The sequence below is a fragment of the Galleria mellonella genome, unplaced genomic scaffold (genome assembly GCF_026898425.1).
Source record: "Galleria mellonella isolate WM207_F2 unplaced genomic scaffold, CSIRO_AGI_GalMel_v1 utg424, whole genome shotgun sequence".
NCBI lineage: Eukaryota > Metazoa > Arthropoda > Insecta > Lepidoptera > Pyralidae > Galleria > Galleria mellonella.
The window spans coordinates 3,933,879-3,952,079 of NW_026442097.1; the positions used below are offsets into that span (position 1 = coordinate 3,933,879).

General features: G+C 33.9%; 1 protein-coding gene and 1 long non-coding RNA gene across 2 annotated transcripts in view; one reads left to right on the forward strand and one right to left on the reverse strand.

Annotated features, from left to right (window-relative positions):
• Positions 1 to 18,201, reverse strand: part of LOC113509550 (uncharacterized) — a 75,289-nt gene that overhangs the window by 32,405 nt on the left and 24,683 nt on the right. The window contains exon 2 of the mRNA XM_052898224.1: positions 7,894 to 7,971. Within this exon, the coding sequence (XP_052754184.1) occupies positions 7,894 to 7,963 (70 nt within the window). The 5' untranslated portion in view covers positions 7,964 to 7,971. The remainder of the gene's footprint in view (positions 1 to 7,893; positions 7,972 to 18,201) is intronic.
• The window catches only part of LOC128201406 (uncharacterized), a 57,636-nt gene that overhangs the window by 3,204 nt on the left and 36,231 nt on the right, over positions 1 to 18,201 (forward strand). The gene's annotated exons all lie outside the window — the stretch shown is intronic.

The following is an 18,201-nucleotide window of genomic DNA, read 5'->3' on the forward strand; positions in this document are numbered from 1 at the left end:
TTTAACATATTCGTTACTGGACCATTACATAGATATTGTAACTAAAATATATAGATTTTTTTTATGCAACTTAGAATGGTAAACAAGCTAACGGCCCACCTGATGGAAAGTGGTAATCGTCGCCTATAGACATAAGCAATACCGTGAACATAATAGAGTGCACTGTTTCGCCCACGATACCCCCCATGCGTTGCCATTCCTGAGGACTTAGGTGTTATTCCTCTGTACCGTCTAAATTCACGCCATATCCCACTTTTCAAACCGCAACACAGCCATACAAACACAACTGCTTCACGGTTGAAACGCGAATGGGGCAGAGGTAACCAAGCAAACGACTTTTGTACAAAGACCCCCTCTGGTACATCATGAAGACCTTAAATCACAGTACCTAATAATTTTATTATCACTATTCAAAGAACACAAGGACTACACAAAACAACAACGAGTTCTAAAACATGACTCCTAAACCTTTGAATCCCCATAGCACAGCGATTGTAATGTCCATAAAATTATGTGTTCTTCGAAACGGAGCCCATAAAAAGACCATTACGTTTTTATATAAGACAAAGCAATATAACAATCTGTAGCCATAATTTGTAGTCAGAAGTTTTAAGGCAGTTGGTATGGTGGGAACCTTAGGGAGAGTGCACACGTACGACGATCTAATCGGTTTAGATCACGCGAGATGCACTTTTTTAATAACATAATGGTGCGAAAGGGGCGCATGTTATGTTTTTTATAATCTACTAAATCAAATAGTTTAACTTAGGATACAGACGGATAAAAGATCTATTATTATTATTATAATCCAGAGGGAGACTTTGTACAAAAGTCGTTTGCTTGGGCACCTCTGTCCCATTCGTGTTTCTACCGTCGCAGTTTTGTATCCATGGCTGTGTTTCGGTTGAAAAGGTGAGATATGGCAGTGAATTTACTGGGTACAGAGGAATAACACCTGAGTCCTCAGAAATGGCAACGCATAGGGGGTATCATGGACGAAACAGTATACTCTGTTATGTCCATGGTACTGCTTATGTCTATAGGCGACAATTATCACTTACAATAAAAGATTTTAATATTAGGCAAAATTATTTTTTGTGTTATTAAGTTGCATGTAAAATGTAAAAGTTGTATGTGAACCTTATTAAATAAATAAATAAAATAAATAAATACAATCGGGTGGACCGTCAACTCGTTTGCCATTCTAAGTCGCATAAAAAAAATTGTAAAAATTTGTAAAGATAGGTTTTACAAAATAAGTGACATATACAAATATATGATTTTTATAACACGTTATACCTTTTTTAATGATATTCTACTGAATTAGGTGTCATCTTGTTTTATTCCGCTTATTTTGTTTAATTCCGCTACCATTAGTATGTGTGCGACTGCCAACACTCGTAGATTGATCACTGTTACTACCAAAATCAGGGGGGAAAAGGATTGCTAGTAATAAGGTCTAATAGCCCCATTGTTAGCAATATACCCTCTCAGGTCGACCTCCACGCGGTTCCCCCTGGACACCATAATGTTTAATTCTTATCAAATTCATCATAGTGGCCAGACTGACCTGCATTCATTCCTATCATCTTCCACTGGTGCCTCGTCGGTGTATACCGATAGCGCGGGTGGGGTTGCCATTCCATTTTCACCCAATAAAAAAAAAAAACTACCAATATCAATCAAGCAGCGATTTGAATAAATTTTGGCACATACATAGAGATTAATATATATTTATTTAAACTTTATTGACCTATAAAATATGGTACAAAAAGTGTACTTAATTCTATAGACTTTCTCTATTAGTCAACCTTTAGGATGTGCAGACATACTCGATGGTATACGTAACAAATATACGATTTGTCCTAATTTATGGGGACAAAGTTGTGGGGTACAACTGGTATGTTGTTTATTTCAAATTTCCGTACAAATTTTTATTCTTTTGAAATACTTTTTTAGTGGGGGGAAAGGGATTGTTAGTAATGGAGACTAAAAAACCCATTGCTAGCAATATAACCAGATCGACCTCCCCGCGGTTCCCCCTGGAAACTATCATGGTTGATTCCTGATGAATTCATCATGATGGGCTAACTGGCCTGTTTTCATTCTCATCTATCACCCTTCACTGGTGTTCCGCCAGCGTATCACGTTAGCGCAGGCGGGGTTACCATACCATTTTCACCCATCGAACAAAAAATACTTTTTTAGGAATATTATCTTCTATCAGGAATATTATCATTTCACGACAATCCGTGTGGTCCCGGTGTAGAATGGGCCACTCCTTTCCCCAGAGGTGTCAAAAGAGGCGACTAAGGGAACTTAATAATCGAGTGATGGGCAGCAGCGTCCTATTTAAAACATCACCAAATCCTAACTGCGGTTGACAACACACCTAGCAAGTGTGGCAACTACTGACAAAACCTCCCTTATGGAGGAGGTCTACATTCAGTAATGGACACTTAACGGCTGATCATTATATCTGATGATGATCATATCGACGGTCAATCACCAACACAACCTAACTGACATTTCTAAAGTAGTTGTAGACATTTCTTCTCTGACTTACCTATCTCCTTCTTTATGTACAAGTATATATAAAGTAAGCATATAAAGGAATTGATCTTAAAACTAAATATATCACTTTCATTGTGTATACACTATACACACCAAATTTTATGGTTAAGCAACTAACAAACAAACAAACAAAACCATTTGCACATATATAATATTTATAAGATTTTTTTTACGCAACATATTTGAGTTCAGACAAAACGGCCGTCTGACCAATCTCTAAGGATGCGTCTGCGCACGACGCCGAAGGCCGTCGACCCCGGTCGTCCACCCCGCTGGACACTTAAATTTATGCTAACAGTATTGGGATATCGCTTCAGGAATTATGAGACAGTGTCGATACCTAACTGTTTTTTCCAATTATATGCCAGTATAACCAGTTTATTTCAATTTTCGTTTCCTAACTGCTAATTGGTGAGTATATATAAACTATTAAATTGTATTTAATAAAAAACCGACTTCAATTTATGGCAAAATCTGTTATTTTTATTTAAAAACTAAACTGATATGGTACAATTTCTATAAGACTAACCTATAAGTCTAATATATAAGTGACAAAATACAGCAATAAACGATGATTAATAGATATATTACTTTGTTTGAGTTTAAACATAAAACCGGTTATTTTAATTTTATAGTTAAAATACTGAACCGATTTTGATACAATTTCTATGGCGAAACTCTGTAAGTATATCCTTTGATATACATAAAGAATTTCCCAAATCGGTTTACAACTGACGAAGTTATGAGGTAACAAACATAAAAAATTACAATCGAATTGAGAACCTCCTACCTTTTGAAGTCGGTTGAAAATGTTAAATACAAGTTTGTTTATAAACTCTTTATTTATCTCTCTCTTTAGTCTTATCATCGGATGCTAGTGAGTGGTTAAAAATAAATTGCCATTTTTAAACCTACTTACATATTCATCATCATTAATTACTTATTTGTAGTCGGCAAAATTTACTTAGATATATAAATAGAAATAAAGGAAAAGGATCCTTTGTTCTCTATGCACAGTCTTTTCCACATTCACTCCCATTCTGGCCATATCATCTTCCACACAGTTCATCCATGTCTTTTTAGGTTTTTTTTTATAGAACTTAGAATAGCAAACAAGCTGACGACCCATCTGATGTAAAGTGGTAACCGTCGCCTATAGATATGAGCAGTACCATGGACATAATAGAGTATACTGTTTCGCCCATGATACCCCTATGCGTTGCCATTCTAGAGGACTCAGGTGTTATTCCTCTGTACCCTGTAAATTCACGCCATATCCCACCCTTCAAACCGATACACAGCCATGCAAACACAGCTGCTTCACGGTTGAAACACGAATGGGTCTTCCTCTGCCCTTATAGCCATCGGAATTCGTACTTAATACCTTTATTAAAATATACTCCTCATCCCTGCGCATCCCGTGTCCACACCAGGACCGACTGTCACTCCTTAATTTATCTATCATCAGCGCAACTTTCATTCTTCTTTCTACTCTAATATAATCCTTCTTATACTTTGTCTATTGTTAAAAGACTTAAATAATTTAAATGGAAGCTTGTATATATTACTATAAATCGAAAAGCTTTGCCTGCTTCTTTTGGAAGCCACTTAAAATGGCAATACATCACTACATATAATAAAACAGTTCCCCGTCGCATCTGTTTGTACGTTCGCGTTAATTTCAAATACTACTAAACGGAGTTTCATGTAGTTTTCATTTATCAATAGAGCGATATCTGAGGAAAGTATATGTGTACAATTTGTTGAGATTTTGTCTGGAAGTTTTCATCCAAACGCTGCTTAATTAATTTGAGATATAACTAAATATTATGCAGTGGTATTTATTCTCTTTTATATACCTACAAATAAGTTCAGGATGCGATATGTCTATCGTTTAAGGATAACTTAATATACCCATCTAATTAATAATAAACCTAAACACTTACAGATTTAAATATATTATTAAATAGAAATAAATATTTATATACATATATTTAATTATCACACATCTTGTAGTACCTCTAATAAAAATGTGCTCAAATTTTACTTGTGTATGTATCTGCATTAAACTACAATTCTTTCTATGCGTAATAAAGTAGAAAAACCCGACGTAATCTACATATATTGGGATTTTTAAATATAAAAATCCTATATTAAAAATAAACCCATCTAATTCACACTCGACGGAACAAACTAATGCAAAAAAATGTTAAGTTGTTAAGTATACTTTTTTGTATCAAATTTACCAATTACCATCATTGCATCACCGTTATTTTCCAAGCGTGATTGATGATACGAGATTTTTATGATAACACGATTGTGTTACTTACATATCGATACTTCTCATCAATAAACAATAGCTATAATAACAATTGTTCCATTTGTAGACGTAACATTAATTTGAGTTCGTTATTGTTGTGTAATAATTAGCTGGGTGAGCGAGATTGGTTCGTGCTTGTTCCTCGTAGAATGCTAAACTAGATGGCTGGTTACAACAAATGGATTTTTCAATCCATTTCAATTCACTTGGTTTTTATTTATATTTGTCAACATATAACTCTGTTAATAATAATAATTTGCTTGCCAGAAATATACCTAAACAATATGATGTTACAGTTTGTTTTTTAATGTTCAGTATGTTTCGCCATATTTAATAGCATGCAAATGTTTATAAGTGGTATCCATCAAACATAATGAATCCGTTACATTATTATTTTATTATAATTAACGTTGATTAACATTCTAATATTAAATTATTTCAAATTAATATTTATACTAATACTTGTGTCAAAATATTTAAATCCAGAACAAGTCTAAACTTTAAACTTTGTTACTTCTAAACCGATGTGGTATAATCCTCTTTTTTTATCTGAAAGGATACATTTACAGATTGTTCCTATAGACATTTTATTAAAATTGTTTCAGTAATAATTTCAAGATCAAAAAACTAGTTTTGTTACAATTAAATTTTATTTTTTTTCATTGGACGAAATCTTTAATTATTAAATTATATTTTTGTTGAACAAAAAAATTGCTTGTCGAAAAATCTACATCAAAACACGCTATTTCACGTTGTGTGTATGTTAATATAATTACATTCTAGAAACGCGAATTGCGTTTCATTTCATTTTCATTTATTTATTTTGTAAGTTTGTAAGGAAATATGGATGTTCCTTATTACTTTTTTACACTGCTCAACGGATTAAAATGAAATTTGATTCCGATTCACACGAGCAAAACCGCGAGATATAGATAGTTTAAGATGCCTACGAAATATTTTTTATGTGTGTATATATTGTATAAATCGTTATATATATACCAGAGGGAGACTTTGTACAAAAGTCGTTTGCTTGAACACCTCTATCCCATTCGTGTTTCTACCGCGAAGCAGTTACGTTTGCATGACTGTGTTTTGGTTTGAAGGGCAGGATATTGCAGTGAATTTACAGGGTACAAAGGAATAACACCTGAATCCTCAGGAATGGCGATGCATGTGTGGTATTATGGGTGAAACAGTATACTCTGTTATGTCTTATAATCTCATCGCTTTCCATCAGGTGGACCGTCAACTTGTTTGCCATTCTAAGTTGTATAAAAAAAATATAATTTATTTTTTTAAATTTTAGGGTACAGTGAATTTTTATATACATTTGGCGGATTTAACACCGGACAGTGTTCTCTACCAGTCAACCATTGGGGAAACAGAGGGATAAGTAGACGATGCATTATTGAATATTATTCGATATGTTCAGAAAGTTATTTTTTGCGAAGCAATATGTATTTGTTTTGAGCGAAGATGGTGGTTTTATGATGGTAATCGATACGTAATCCCCGTGCGGACGATACCATCGTACCAATAGTGGATGTAAGGTCGTTCACATGTCGAAAACCACTTAAGCATGTGTACCATGTTTGGAGCTCACACGCTGATCTCGTTCGTGACTAAAATGTATAAAAATACCTATTGCAATAAGCTTACATTTGTTGTTTATCCCACACTAGCTATTTGCTCGATACTTCGAATGTGTGGATTTCATATAAAATAGATCATTGAAATACCAATATAAAGCGATCATGCATACACATCAGAGGGTCTACTATGAAATGAAATGAAAGGGGGAAAGAGATTGTTAGCAATGGAGTTTGACAGCCCCATTACTAGCAATATGCCTTATTACGTCGACCTCCACGTGATTCCCCCTGGAAACCATCGTGAACAATTCTTGTTGAATTCGTCACGATGGGCTAACCCCGCCTGCGCTATAGGTGTACACTGGCGGGGCACCAGTGAGGGATGATACGTGATGATGAAGCAGGTCAGTTGGCTTATCGTGATGAATTCAACAATAAATCAATCACGATGGTTTTCAGGGGAAACAGCGTGGAGGTCGACCTGACAGGGTATATTGATAGCAATGGGATTGCTAATCTCCATTACAAACAATCCAAATCTCTGGAAATGTGGAACAAACAACAATTGTGCATTAGGTATCAGAGGGAGACTTTGTACAAAAGTCGATTGCTTGGGTACAGAGGTACAGGGAACACGAAAGGGACAGAGGTCCCATTCGTGTTTCAACCGTGAAGCAGTTGTGTTTGCATGGCTGTGTCTCGGTTTGAAGGGTGGGATATGGCAGTGAATTTACAGGGTACAGAGGAATAACATCTGAGTCCTCTGGAATGGCAACGCATGGGGGGTATCATGGGCGAAACAGTATACTCTGTTATGTCCATGGTACTGCTCATGTGTATAGGCGACGGTTATCACTTACCATCAGGTGGGCCGTCAGCTTGTTTGCTATTCTAAGTTGTATAAAAAAAAAGGTAGAGTTACTATTCCATTTTCATTCATTAGATACATAGATAGATATACTCATATAATTTATTTGCGTTACTTACAGCACACAAATAATAACAGACATAGATAGACATACAAAAAAAAAACATAAAAATATAAAATAATACATATTAAAAGAAAAACTAAAATACATAAAATAAACAACAATGTTTTCCTTTCATTCTTTCCTTAAAAAATAAATAAATACACGCATATTTACATGTCGTTGTTGTCAGTCGTATGGTCCCGCCATAAAATAGGACACCCCTTCTTTTCCCGTGGGTGTCATAAGTAAAAAAGGGCGAGGTATGGGCAGCAGCATTCCTCTTAAAACATCTCTAAAACCTAACTGCGGTTGCCAATCCACCTGCCAAGGGTGGCAACTATTGACAAACCTCCTTAAAGAGGAGGCTTGTGTTCAGCAGTGGACAGTTAAAGGCTGGTATGATGGTGATGATATTTTCATGCAGGAGTAGACTTACCATGTGTGTGCGGTATTTGTTTAGAACGCGCAGTCGCTACTAGCGCCACCAACAACAACACGCTCCACATCGTTCAGTCTGAAACAATACGGACCAGTAATTAAAAAAAATATACTGTTAAAGCCTGACATTATAAATTTACATGTCATCTTATTATTATTTTTTTCTCTTTACCCGATGTAGACCCAGAGGGAGACTTTGTACAAAAGTTGATTGCTTGGGTACCTCTGTCCCATTCGTGTTTTAACCGTGAAGCAGTTGTGTTTGTATGGATGTGTTTCGGTTTGAAGGATATGACGTGAATTTACTGGGTACAGAGGAATAACACCTGAGTCCTCAGGAATAGCAACGCATGAGGGGTATCATGAGCGAAACAGTATACTCTGTTATGTCCATGCTACTGCTCATGTCTATAGGCGACGGTTACCACTTTCTATCAGGTGGGCCGTAAGCTTGTTTGCCACTCTAAGTTGTATAAAAAAAAATTATATGACAAAATTTGTAGTTGCACAAATGAACTCTCTCTGTATATTTTTCTTTAATAATATAAAGCTACTTCTAACTACCTTCGAGTTTTTATTCGCTTCACATGTCTTAAAAGACATATACTATACAACAATCAAGAAAGAATAGGACCCAAACAATGTTGCCAATAACAAGAAAAAGATGAATTGAAATCGGTTTTCTTGTAGGGGACAATCATTAAGAAAGAAATATTTTTATTCAAAGGACTAAGTTTCTTTGAATAAAAATATTTAAGCCCATTTATTTAATTATTTCATTTTATTTATTATAATACAGGGATAGTTTAAAAGCAAAAAAGTCGAAAAGATCCTAAAGTTCAACTAAAATTCAAAAAAGGTTTTTCTGTCTCTACTTCGGACTACTTTTAATAGATGGCGTTGTACTCGTAAGTGATACGAAATTTACCGAGACATCTAGTACTCTATGAATTTGACCACGACGGTCATTTGCTTGACAAGGTCTTAAGCTGAAATGTCATACACTGTATTGTTACAGATATGATTACGATCTAGTGAAAGGCCGCGTGGCACGCCTTGCTGTTAGGGTTGCCAACTCTCTGATATTGACTGCGAACTTTGTAGCAAATATTATGTAAGCAGTTAATTGCAAATATGTACTACCCATGCTCATTCTTAATAACAGCAATTTTAATTGTCATAAAATGAATATAGTGGTCCTATAAAGGAGTAGCCATTACTAATTTTAATAAGAGTCATGAAAATCGGTTCTGAAATCTTAAAAATATGGTGCAACACATACAAAATATAAACTGAGAATCTTCTCATTTAGAAATTTATAAAACGGAGTCCTTTTTCACTTTTCATATCATTTTATTTATGTGTGATTAATGGCTATTTTTCAACCAACTTCAAAAAGCTCTCTCTTTTTTAAGTCGATTGAAAAATAGTTCAATTCGTTTATATTTTTATATGTTTGTTATCTCTTAACTTTGTAAGTTGTAAATTGATTTGGAAAATCATTTTTCTTCTGTCGTCCATTTAGTAGTTTAACTTTGAAATCGAAATATTTGCTTTTGTCATAATTGAAGACGCTTTTTTGTGGAATATAATGTGAAATTTTCTTTATTTATATGGCCATATGCAAATTATTATATATATATTTGGAGATTGTTTTTCATCAAAAATCAATTATTATTCTAACGGTGTTGCCAACAGTCAAATTAACTGTTTTCGTTTAATGAAGCAGCCCAAGTCTAGGTTTGAATCACAGGTGAGTGACCATGATTCGAGAGTTGACCTCATGGTAGCTTATATCCTTTTTTGGGCTTAAAGTAATCACTTGAATTTGCCTACGCACATTTAAATTAGGTTGGCAGTAGAACAAAAAAAAAAAACATCAACGTAACTTGTAAAGTAAATGAAGTAAACTAGTACGTAGGTAGGTAAATGTAGATTTTGCTCCACAAATTTCGATCGCGACTCCAATCGTGACAAAATACAGCAATAAACGATGATTAATAGATATATTACTTTGTTTGAGTTTAAACATAAAACCGGTTATTTTAATTTTATAGTTAAAATACTGAACCGATTTTGATACAATTTCTATGGCGAAACTCTGTAAGTATATCCTTTGATATACATAAAGGATTTTCCAAATCGGTTTACAACTGACGGAGTTATGAGGTAACAAACATAAAAAAATACAATCGAATCGAGAACCTTGTTCTATTTGAAGTCGGTTGACAATAAGCTAGAATCCCCTCTAGGATCTCAGTTAGACGATATTTTTTATGTATATATTGTTAAGTTCACTAATTCTGCATTGATTTTGACACAAAGTTACTCTATCTTCATTAATTCTGCATTGATTTTGACAGTTGTTTCAATCGACAGACATTACACTTTTTGTCACGAATGAAGTCACTATTTGTTTGTGGAGTAAAATTTTCAATAATCATACGAAAGTCTAGAGAGACGATTGTCACTTGCAAGCTGTCCACAGTGTAACTAGCCGCTAAAGCTGTTTGAACAACTGTGACAACTAAATACCATGTAATAGGATGTGGTCACGCGCTGTATGTATTTACTAGTACCTGCTGCGTAGTGTTGCAATATTTAAACTGATCAAATATATCCACACACGGTCGTATGTGACCTAGTTTGAATGAATTTGGATTTGTTGTACATATATCAATATTGGTTTACGTTCAATATGTAGGTTGTTTGCCATTTAACATTGTTTATATTTAATATTATTTTATTCTTCGCTTAATTTAGTTTAAATAAATATAATTATAACTCACTAATGACTTGCTCTAGCTTCGCACGGTCTTATTAAAAATGAAATACATCTTAGTTGATATATTAGCAACTATATATGTATTATATAGCTATTTAATTATGATAGCTTTTTAAAATTTTGAGGGGAAGAATTTTTAAAATCAGTTATTTTTGAGTTATTCATTATAAATAAAAAGTCAAATATTTCCTCTTTTGACATTAGTTTACAATTAGGTTTTGCTCCATAAATATAAATAGCGACTTCGATCGTGACAAAGCAATTGTCTAATTGTGGCACTATTCTTATTTTAAAACGAATAAAACGCATCAATTGAAAAAGAAGAGTCATTGGAAGATTCGATTTGAAATATATGAATTTAGAATTCGTAATCGTGCGACAAATGTAGAAATACGGATATATCACACTAACAGTTTGCCCCGCAAAATGACAATGACTTCAATAGTGACAAAATTGTTATGACTCCAACACGGAACTAATACCAAATTTAAGAGAAAGAAATTAGACGTCTACAGAATATTTGTGTAGGCGCACAAAGAAAAATCAAAACGGTAAACCATTTTGCGTCTTAAACTGGACCGAATATTGTATAATTAATTATATACAATTAGAGTTGACCAACGGGAGTGCTAACAGTTAACTTTTTAACTGTTTTACACCTTTCGACCTGACGACACGATTTATGATACGGAAATTATAGTAGGCTACATTATACAGGACTATTTAGACTTGACGAGATTCTATTTTTGAATTGAGTTTTCTAAAATTAGCACTATGATACCACATAACGATGTTGTTTCATGCTGATCTCCGAAGCTCAAGCGATTTTAATAAAAAATTTTAATTTGTATTGTTTTCAATCGACTGTAAAGCAGAAAGTTCACAATTTGGTTGTATTTTTTTCTATGTTTATTACCTTATCGTAATATAATAACTCATGATTTAGATATTTTTTTTTAATTGGAAGGATAAAAATTTTATCAAAGTTAATTTAGTAGTTTAGTTTTTAAATAAAATAAAACTGGTTTTTTCATAACTGGAGTCACTTTTTTCGTGGAAACCATGTTTAAGCATATTTTGCGTTTTTACGGCTTCACCCATAACTTTGAAAATTGGCATTTTTGGCATATATATTATAAAAGATGGATATATAGGCTACATTTTATCTCAGTCACTGAATATATCCCAATTACGTGGATAAAGGTGCGGGTAAAAGCTAGTCATACATCATCAACTATTGTTGGCATAATCACTATCCAATCCTCCATTGTCTTTATGAATATGTATGAACAAACAGACATGTTGATGTGCCGAAAAACCTCACGATTACAGATGATCATCGTATATACGAGGTGATTACAAACGAGTATGCGGTCCTGATCGCCTATAATCATCTGTTATGGCTTATTGTTAAGAGCCACAGGCGATCTTATAATTCACCATGGCACGCCACGATATGGTACAATTTTACCGTCACGAATTTGATAGGCGAGCTAAATAATTATACAATTGTATGGAGATGCTTTTCGATTTAACTAACGTGCACGTCTACATTATTATAATGCAGTGAAAGTTTTTTTTTAAGAAACTTAGATTGGCTATTTGGTATAGAAGGACGACTCACCTAATGGTAAACGGTAACCATTGTCTATAAACATGAATAACACAATATACATAAAATGCCATATGGTCCCGTCATAGAATGGACCGCCCTTTCCTTTCCCGTGGGTGTCGTAAGAGACGACTAAGGGAGCATAATGCTCGGGTAATAAATGTGGTTGCCAACCCGCATAGCAACTATTAGCAACATCCCCCTTACGGGAAAGGCTTATGTTCAGCAGTGGACAGTTAACAACTGACATGATAATGATGATGATGACGTCAAAGAATATGTTGTGATGTTCATAGTTACCTAATGCGTTACCATTCCTATAGATTAAAACGGCATAAGACCATACCTCTGCATTTTGCAATTCTACTGCCATATCCCACCATTTAAACTGAAACACAGTCGTACAAACACAGTTGCTTCACGGCAAAAACACGAGTGGGACAGAGGTACCCAAGCAGACGACTTTTGTACAAAGTCTTCCACTAAAAAACGTTCACGATATCGTCAAGATTATGTCCGCAAAAAACAAACCGACATCGACTGTGATAAAAGCATTTATTTTGATTTAAGAACTAAAATACTGAACTGATTTTAATAAAATATCTATAAGACTAACCTATAAGTAAATTTATTTTAGATAATAAAAGAATTTTCCAAATCGGTTTACAACTGATAGAGTTATAAGATAACAAACAAAAGAAAAGTACAACCGAATTAAGCAACTCCTTCTTTTTGAAGTCAATTTGAAAAGAGCCCATAAAGATTCATAGTCGTAAAGATCGTACATATCCGATATCGGATCGTATCGGTTCGGTCGTGACGTGTAAGCGTAGTAAAATGAAAAACGAAAGTGCCAGTTACGCAGCCTCCTGGGAAATGATACCACTGTGGTATTGCATACATACTGTATGCAATACTGTTTGGTTTCAAGTGAAATGAGGAACAATTATGTTGATTCGGTACCTGATTGTTGTGGTTTTAACCAGCTTTAAACAAAGAGGAGTTCCTTACATCGACTGTATGTTCGATTTTGTCGTCAACGATGATCCGAGTTTGATAATTGTTAAAGGATTTTTTAAATCAGTAAAACAAATTTTACTTCCTGGAATCCCGCACTGTTTTTTAAATTAAGCTTAATTTTATTAAATTTAATTATTTCTTTTTAATTAAAAAATAGTAATGTACACTTACATTATACTGTATTTTACAAAAATAAATTGGTGTTCACGAAATAAATCCAATTTTAATTGTGACATATTATTTGTGTAATTGTCACATGCATTATTGAAGCTGTATGTTTATTTGAAATAAATAAATACACATTAGTAAGAACTGATTATGAAAATTTGCATTCGTTTACTAATACCGCTTAGTTGTTATCAACCGGCTTAAAAAGAAGTTTATCAATTCGATTGTATGTTTGTTATCTTATAACTCTGTCTGTTTAAACTCAATTTGGAAAATTCTTTATTTATCTGAAAGGATATACTTACAGATTGGTCTTATAGAAATTTGATCAAAATCGGTTCAGTAGTAAACTAAAGTTTTGAAATCAAAATAACTAGTCTTGCCACAATTGAAGTTTTTTTTTTGTGAAACATAATTTAATTTGTTACTAATATATAATCTTTATTGCACTTAAACAATATATTCGACAATTAGTTTAACAACTTATTAGCAAGGGAGGACTTATCTCTGAAAGAGATCTCTTCCAGCCAACTCAGTGTTGTTAGAGAGAAAATGATTTAATATGGGTAATCCAGTGCAATCCACTAATTCAAAAATACAACCGATTTGAGAACCTCCTTGTTTGAAATTCAGTAATTTAGTTTTTAGATTAAATTAGCTAAATCGTAATCATTACATCTTGTAATTATTTATATTTATAATAAGTTTACTATTGTAATCTTTTGGAGGAAACAATAAAGAATATCTATCTATCTATCTAATTATTATAATTTTGTAGGTACAGATAAAGATTTACAAAATATCAATTCATAGCCACAGAATATCTAAATAAGATCTTTAGACATTATATAAATTGTTCGACCAGGATCTGTAACACAATCTGAAGTGATATTTATGTAACACGTGTAATAATAAGAAATTTTTATCAGAGGGAGACTTTGTACAAAAGTCGATTGCTTGAGCACCTCTGTCCCATTCGTGTTTCTACCGTGAAACAGTTATGTATACATGATTGTGTTTCGGTTTAAAGGGTGGGTTATGGCAGTGAATTTACAGGGTACAGAGGAATAATACCTGAGTCTTCAGAAATGGCAACGCATGGGGGGGTATCATGGGCGGAACAGTATACTCTGTTATGTCCATGCTACTGCTCATATCTATAGGCGACGGTTATTACTTTCCATCAAGTGGGCCGTCAGCTTGTTTACCATTCTAAGATGTATAAAAAAATATAGGAAATGCGACTATTAGTACTACATAATATTATATACTAATCGTCTATGTAGCTTTTAAAATAAACAAAAAATATTTAATTATATATATATTTTTTGCTTATTTTTCATACAAATAAGTCGTTATCTATAAGTTGTTTTTATCACCTTGAAAATAAATTAATGCGTCGACGTTGCAAGATGATACTTTGTAGGTATTTTTTTATCAAACTGCCAAAATTGAGGATGTTTCACGATTATTATGTGTGAGTGTGTTTTAAAATTATAAATATATTATGAATCTTTTAACTCAGCACATAACTTATGAAAATTTTACAAATAGAATGTTTTAGATTCGTATTAAAATTTACTTACTCTATGTAAAAAACACGTCACTAGTAAAAAGTTTTATGTAAATTCTTATAAGTGTTGCTCGTCATATATGTAAAGTAATTGTTACAATTGCAGCTAGTCATATACGTAGTTTGTGAAAATTGCAACGTGTCATGAATTGTAATTCGTCATATATGAAGTTTGTCATAATCATAGCTTGTCATATACGTAGTTTGTCATAATTATAGCTTGTCATATACGAGATTTGCCGTAATCGAAACACGACAAATGAATACGTACAGTTTGTCATAATTGCAGCTTGTCATATACATAGTTTCGCTTCCTTTTCCGTGAATGTCGTAAGGGGCGACTAATGGAAATTAATGATCGAGGGATGGGCAGTAGCGGCCCTCTTAAAACATCACCAAAGCTTAAGGTTGCCAACCTGGCTGCCAAGCGTAGCAACTATTTGCTTAACCCTCCTTATGGAGGAGGCCTATGTTCAGCAATGGACAGTAAACTGCTAATATGATAAGAGGATAAGAGAGAGAAGATATATAGTTTGTCATAATTGCCACTCGTCATATACGTACTATGCTATGCAACTAAGTAGGATAAAAGTAACCTATATCCTTTTCCATCCCCTGTAGTACATGTACACTAAATTTCATAATGACTGATTAAGCAGCTAAAGTGCTATAAGGTAACAAACAAACAAATACTTTGTAATATTAGTAAGGATGGAATTTTACAGTCGGTTCTTTTGTAAAATTATTACTTACGGAAAGAATAAATGAATGAAAACTCTTTATTGTTCCCTTCAAAGAATGATACAGATTATAAAATAAATAAGAATTTTAAATTTATATGTCACAATCGATCACATTTATACATAATGTATGTCTAAACAATGATAATTATGTCATTGTGTCATATTATTTACTGTTTGTACAGATGTAAAGATTTAGTATAGATGTACATACATATCAACATACTTTCGAATTGTTAGAAACATTTGTTCAAATATTAAGTCATGATAAGCTTGAAATATTCATAGAAACGAGTACAATGTATGGTTACAAATGCAGACAGACATTGTTACTACAGACAGTCTAGAAAAGGCGTTCTAGAACAATAAAAAAAGAACTGATTTTAATAATTATATCACGATCGAAACAGTCGTTTACTCTGTAGAGCAAAATCGTGCTTTTTGTGGAGCAAAATTTGTTTGTAAATACACGATTCCGTATATTAAATTCCCATTTTGAAAGAAAGTGACGTAACTGTGTAATAGATAAAAAAAGGTTTGTTGAAAGTGTTTACTGTTTGATAGTTTACCAGAGGGATATTTTGTACAAAAGTCGTTTGCTTGGGCACCTCTGTCCCATTCGTGTTTCTAGCGTGAAGTAGTTGTGTTTGCATGGCTGTGTTTCGGTTTGAAGGGTGCGATATGGCAGTGAATTTACAGGGTACAGAGGAATAACACGTGAGTCCTCAGAAATGGCAACGCATGGGGGGTAACATGGACGAAACAGTATAGTCTATTATGTCCATGGTACTGCTTATGTCTATAGGTGACGGTTACCACTTTCCATCAGGTGGGCCGTCAGCTTGTTTGTTATTCTAAGTTGGTTCAATAAAAGGTTTTAGTTTTTATGAATTAGGGAGTTACACTTTGTCGTTCTTTACGATACCTTATTACTGCATTTTGGTGTTAATAATCAATTTGTGCTGCCTCCGGATAATAAAAACAAAGGTCGCGAGCAAGTGAAGTGAGTCCAATGATATAGAGAAAGCGAATTATCAACTGCATTACCCAACTGCGACTTATGGCCGCCATTCACTTCGAATGTCTAGATATAGTGTGTGTAGTTAAGATATTTTCAAATGATTTCAGACAAGAAAAGTTCCTAATTTATTTATTTTTTGAACTAAGCGACAACTGAGTTTCATGCCCGTTCTTCTTGGCTGTAATTGCGTACCAATTGAACGATATAACGTTGGTATTTGTGAAAACATTTTTAAATGGGAATACGGAATTATTAGGAAATATCCTTTCCACTACGATCAAGGGAGGGCGAGGGATGGGCATCTGCGTTCCTCTTAAATAATTTCCAAAGCCTGACTGCAGTTGCTAAGCCGCCTGCCAAACGTGACAAGTACTGGCAAAACTCCCTAAAGGGGAGGCTTATGTTCAGCAGTGGACAGTTAAAGGCTGATTTGATGATTCCTTTTTATATGTTTTATTCTACTGATACTTTCGTATTGGGAGACTGTAAAGCTCATCTAGTTCACGAAATAAATAAATAAATAAATTTTGTAACGATTGGAGAGAATTACTTATTTTAAAACCAATTTTTTGTCAATCCTTTCCTCCCACGAACACTCAGGTTGTGGAATGAGCTCCCTGTCGAGGTTTTCCCAAGAGACTACACAGCATGGGGTTCTTCAAAAGGGGGGTAAAGAGGTTTCTTCAGGGTCGGCAACGCGCACATAATACCTCTGGTCTTGCAGGCGTTCATAGGCTACGGTAACCACTTATCATCAGATGGGCCGTATACATGTTTGCCACCTCAGTGGTATAAAAAAAAATTTTGTAACGATTGTAGACAATGCAAAATCTATTTATTTCAAAAACAATTTTTTGTCAGTCCTAACTCGTATAATAATAAATTGAGGATGCGATACAGATAGAAAAAAATGCGACACAAAATATAACTACTTAGGTATAATGAAGTTTTTTGAACCGTAACAAAAATTTGCGTTCGTATGTTCGTACCCGGAAACTTAGTCAAGGTTCGTCAAGCACATCGTAGGACGATGCTCGGTTGACTTCTTAAATTACAGGCTCATATCTATTGTTAGTTGCTAATGAAGGGACCGTTACAACTGTTTTTTTTTTTATTTTTTTATATTCCCTTAATGGTAAACAATTTGTGACGCTTTTGCGTATAGGACCACGTTTCGGTTCCATAAACCACTTCAAAATAATTATTATATATTAAATAATTTTAAACACATGCATCTTGCGACACACATCAATTTATAAGTGGTCATTTTAATTTGACATCTACGCCTTACGTAATAAGACTCAAGTTATGGCCATAACTCAAGAGTCGTCCTTTATTACGCAACATGACTGGTTACTCATTGACACACTTTCTTGTGTCTTCGGAT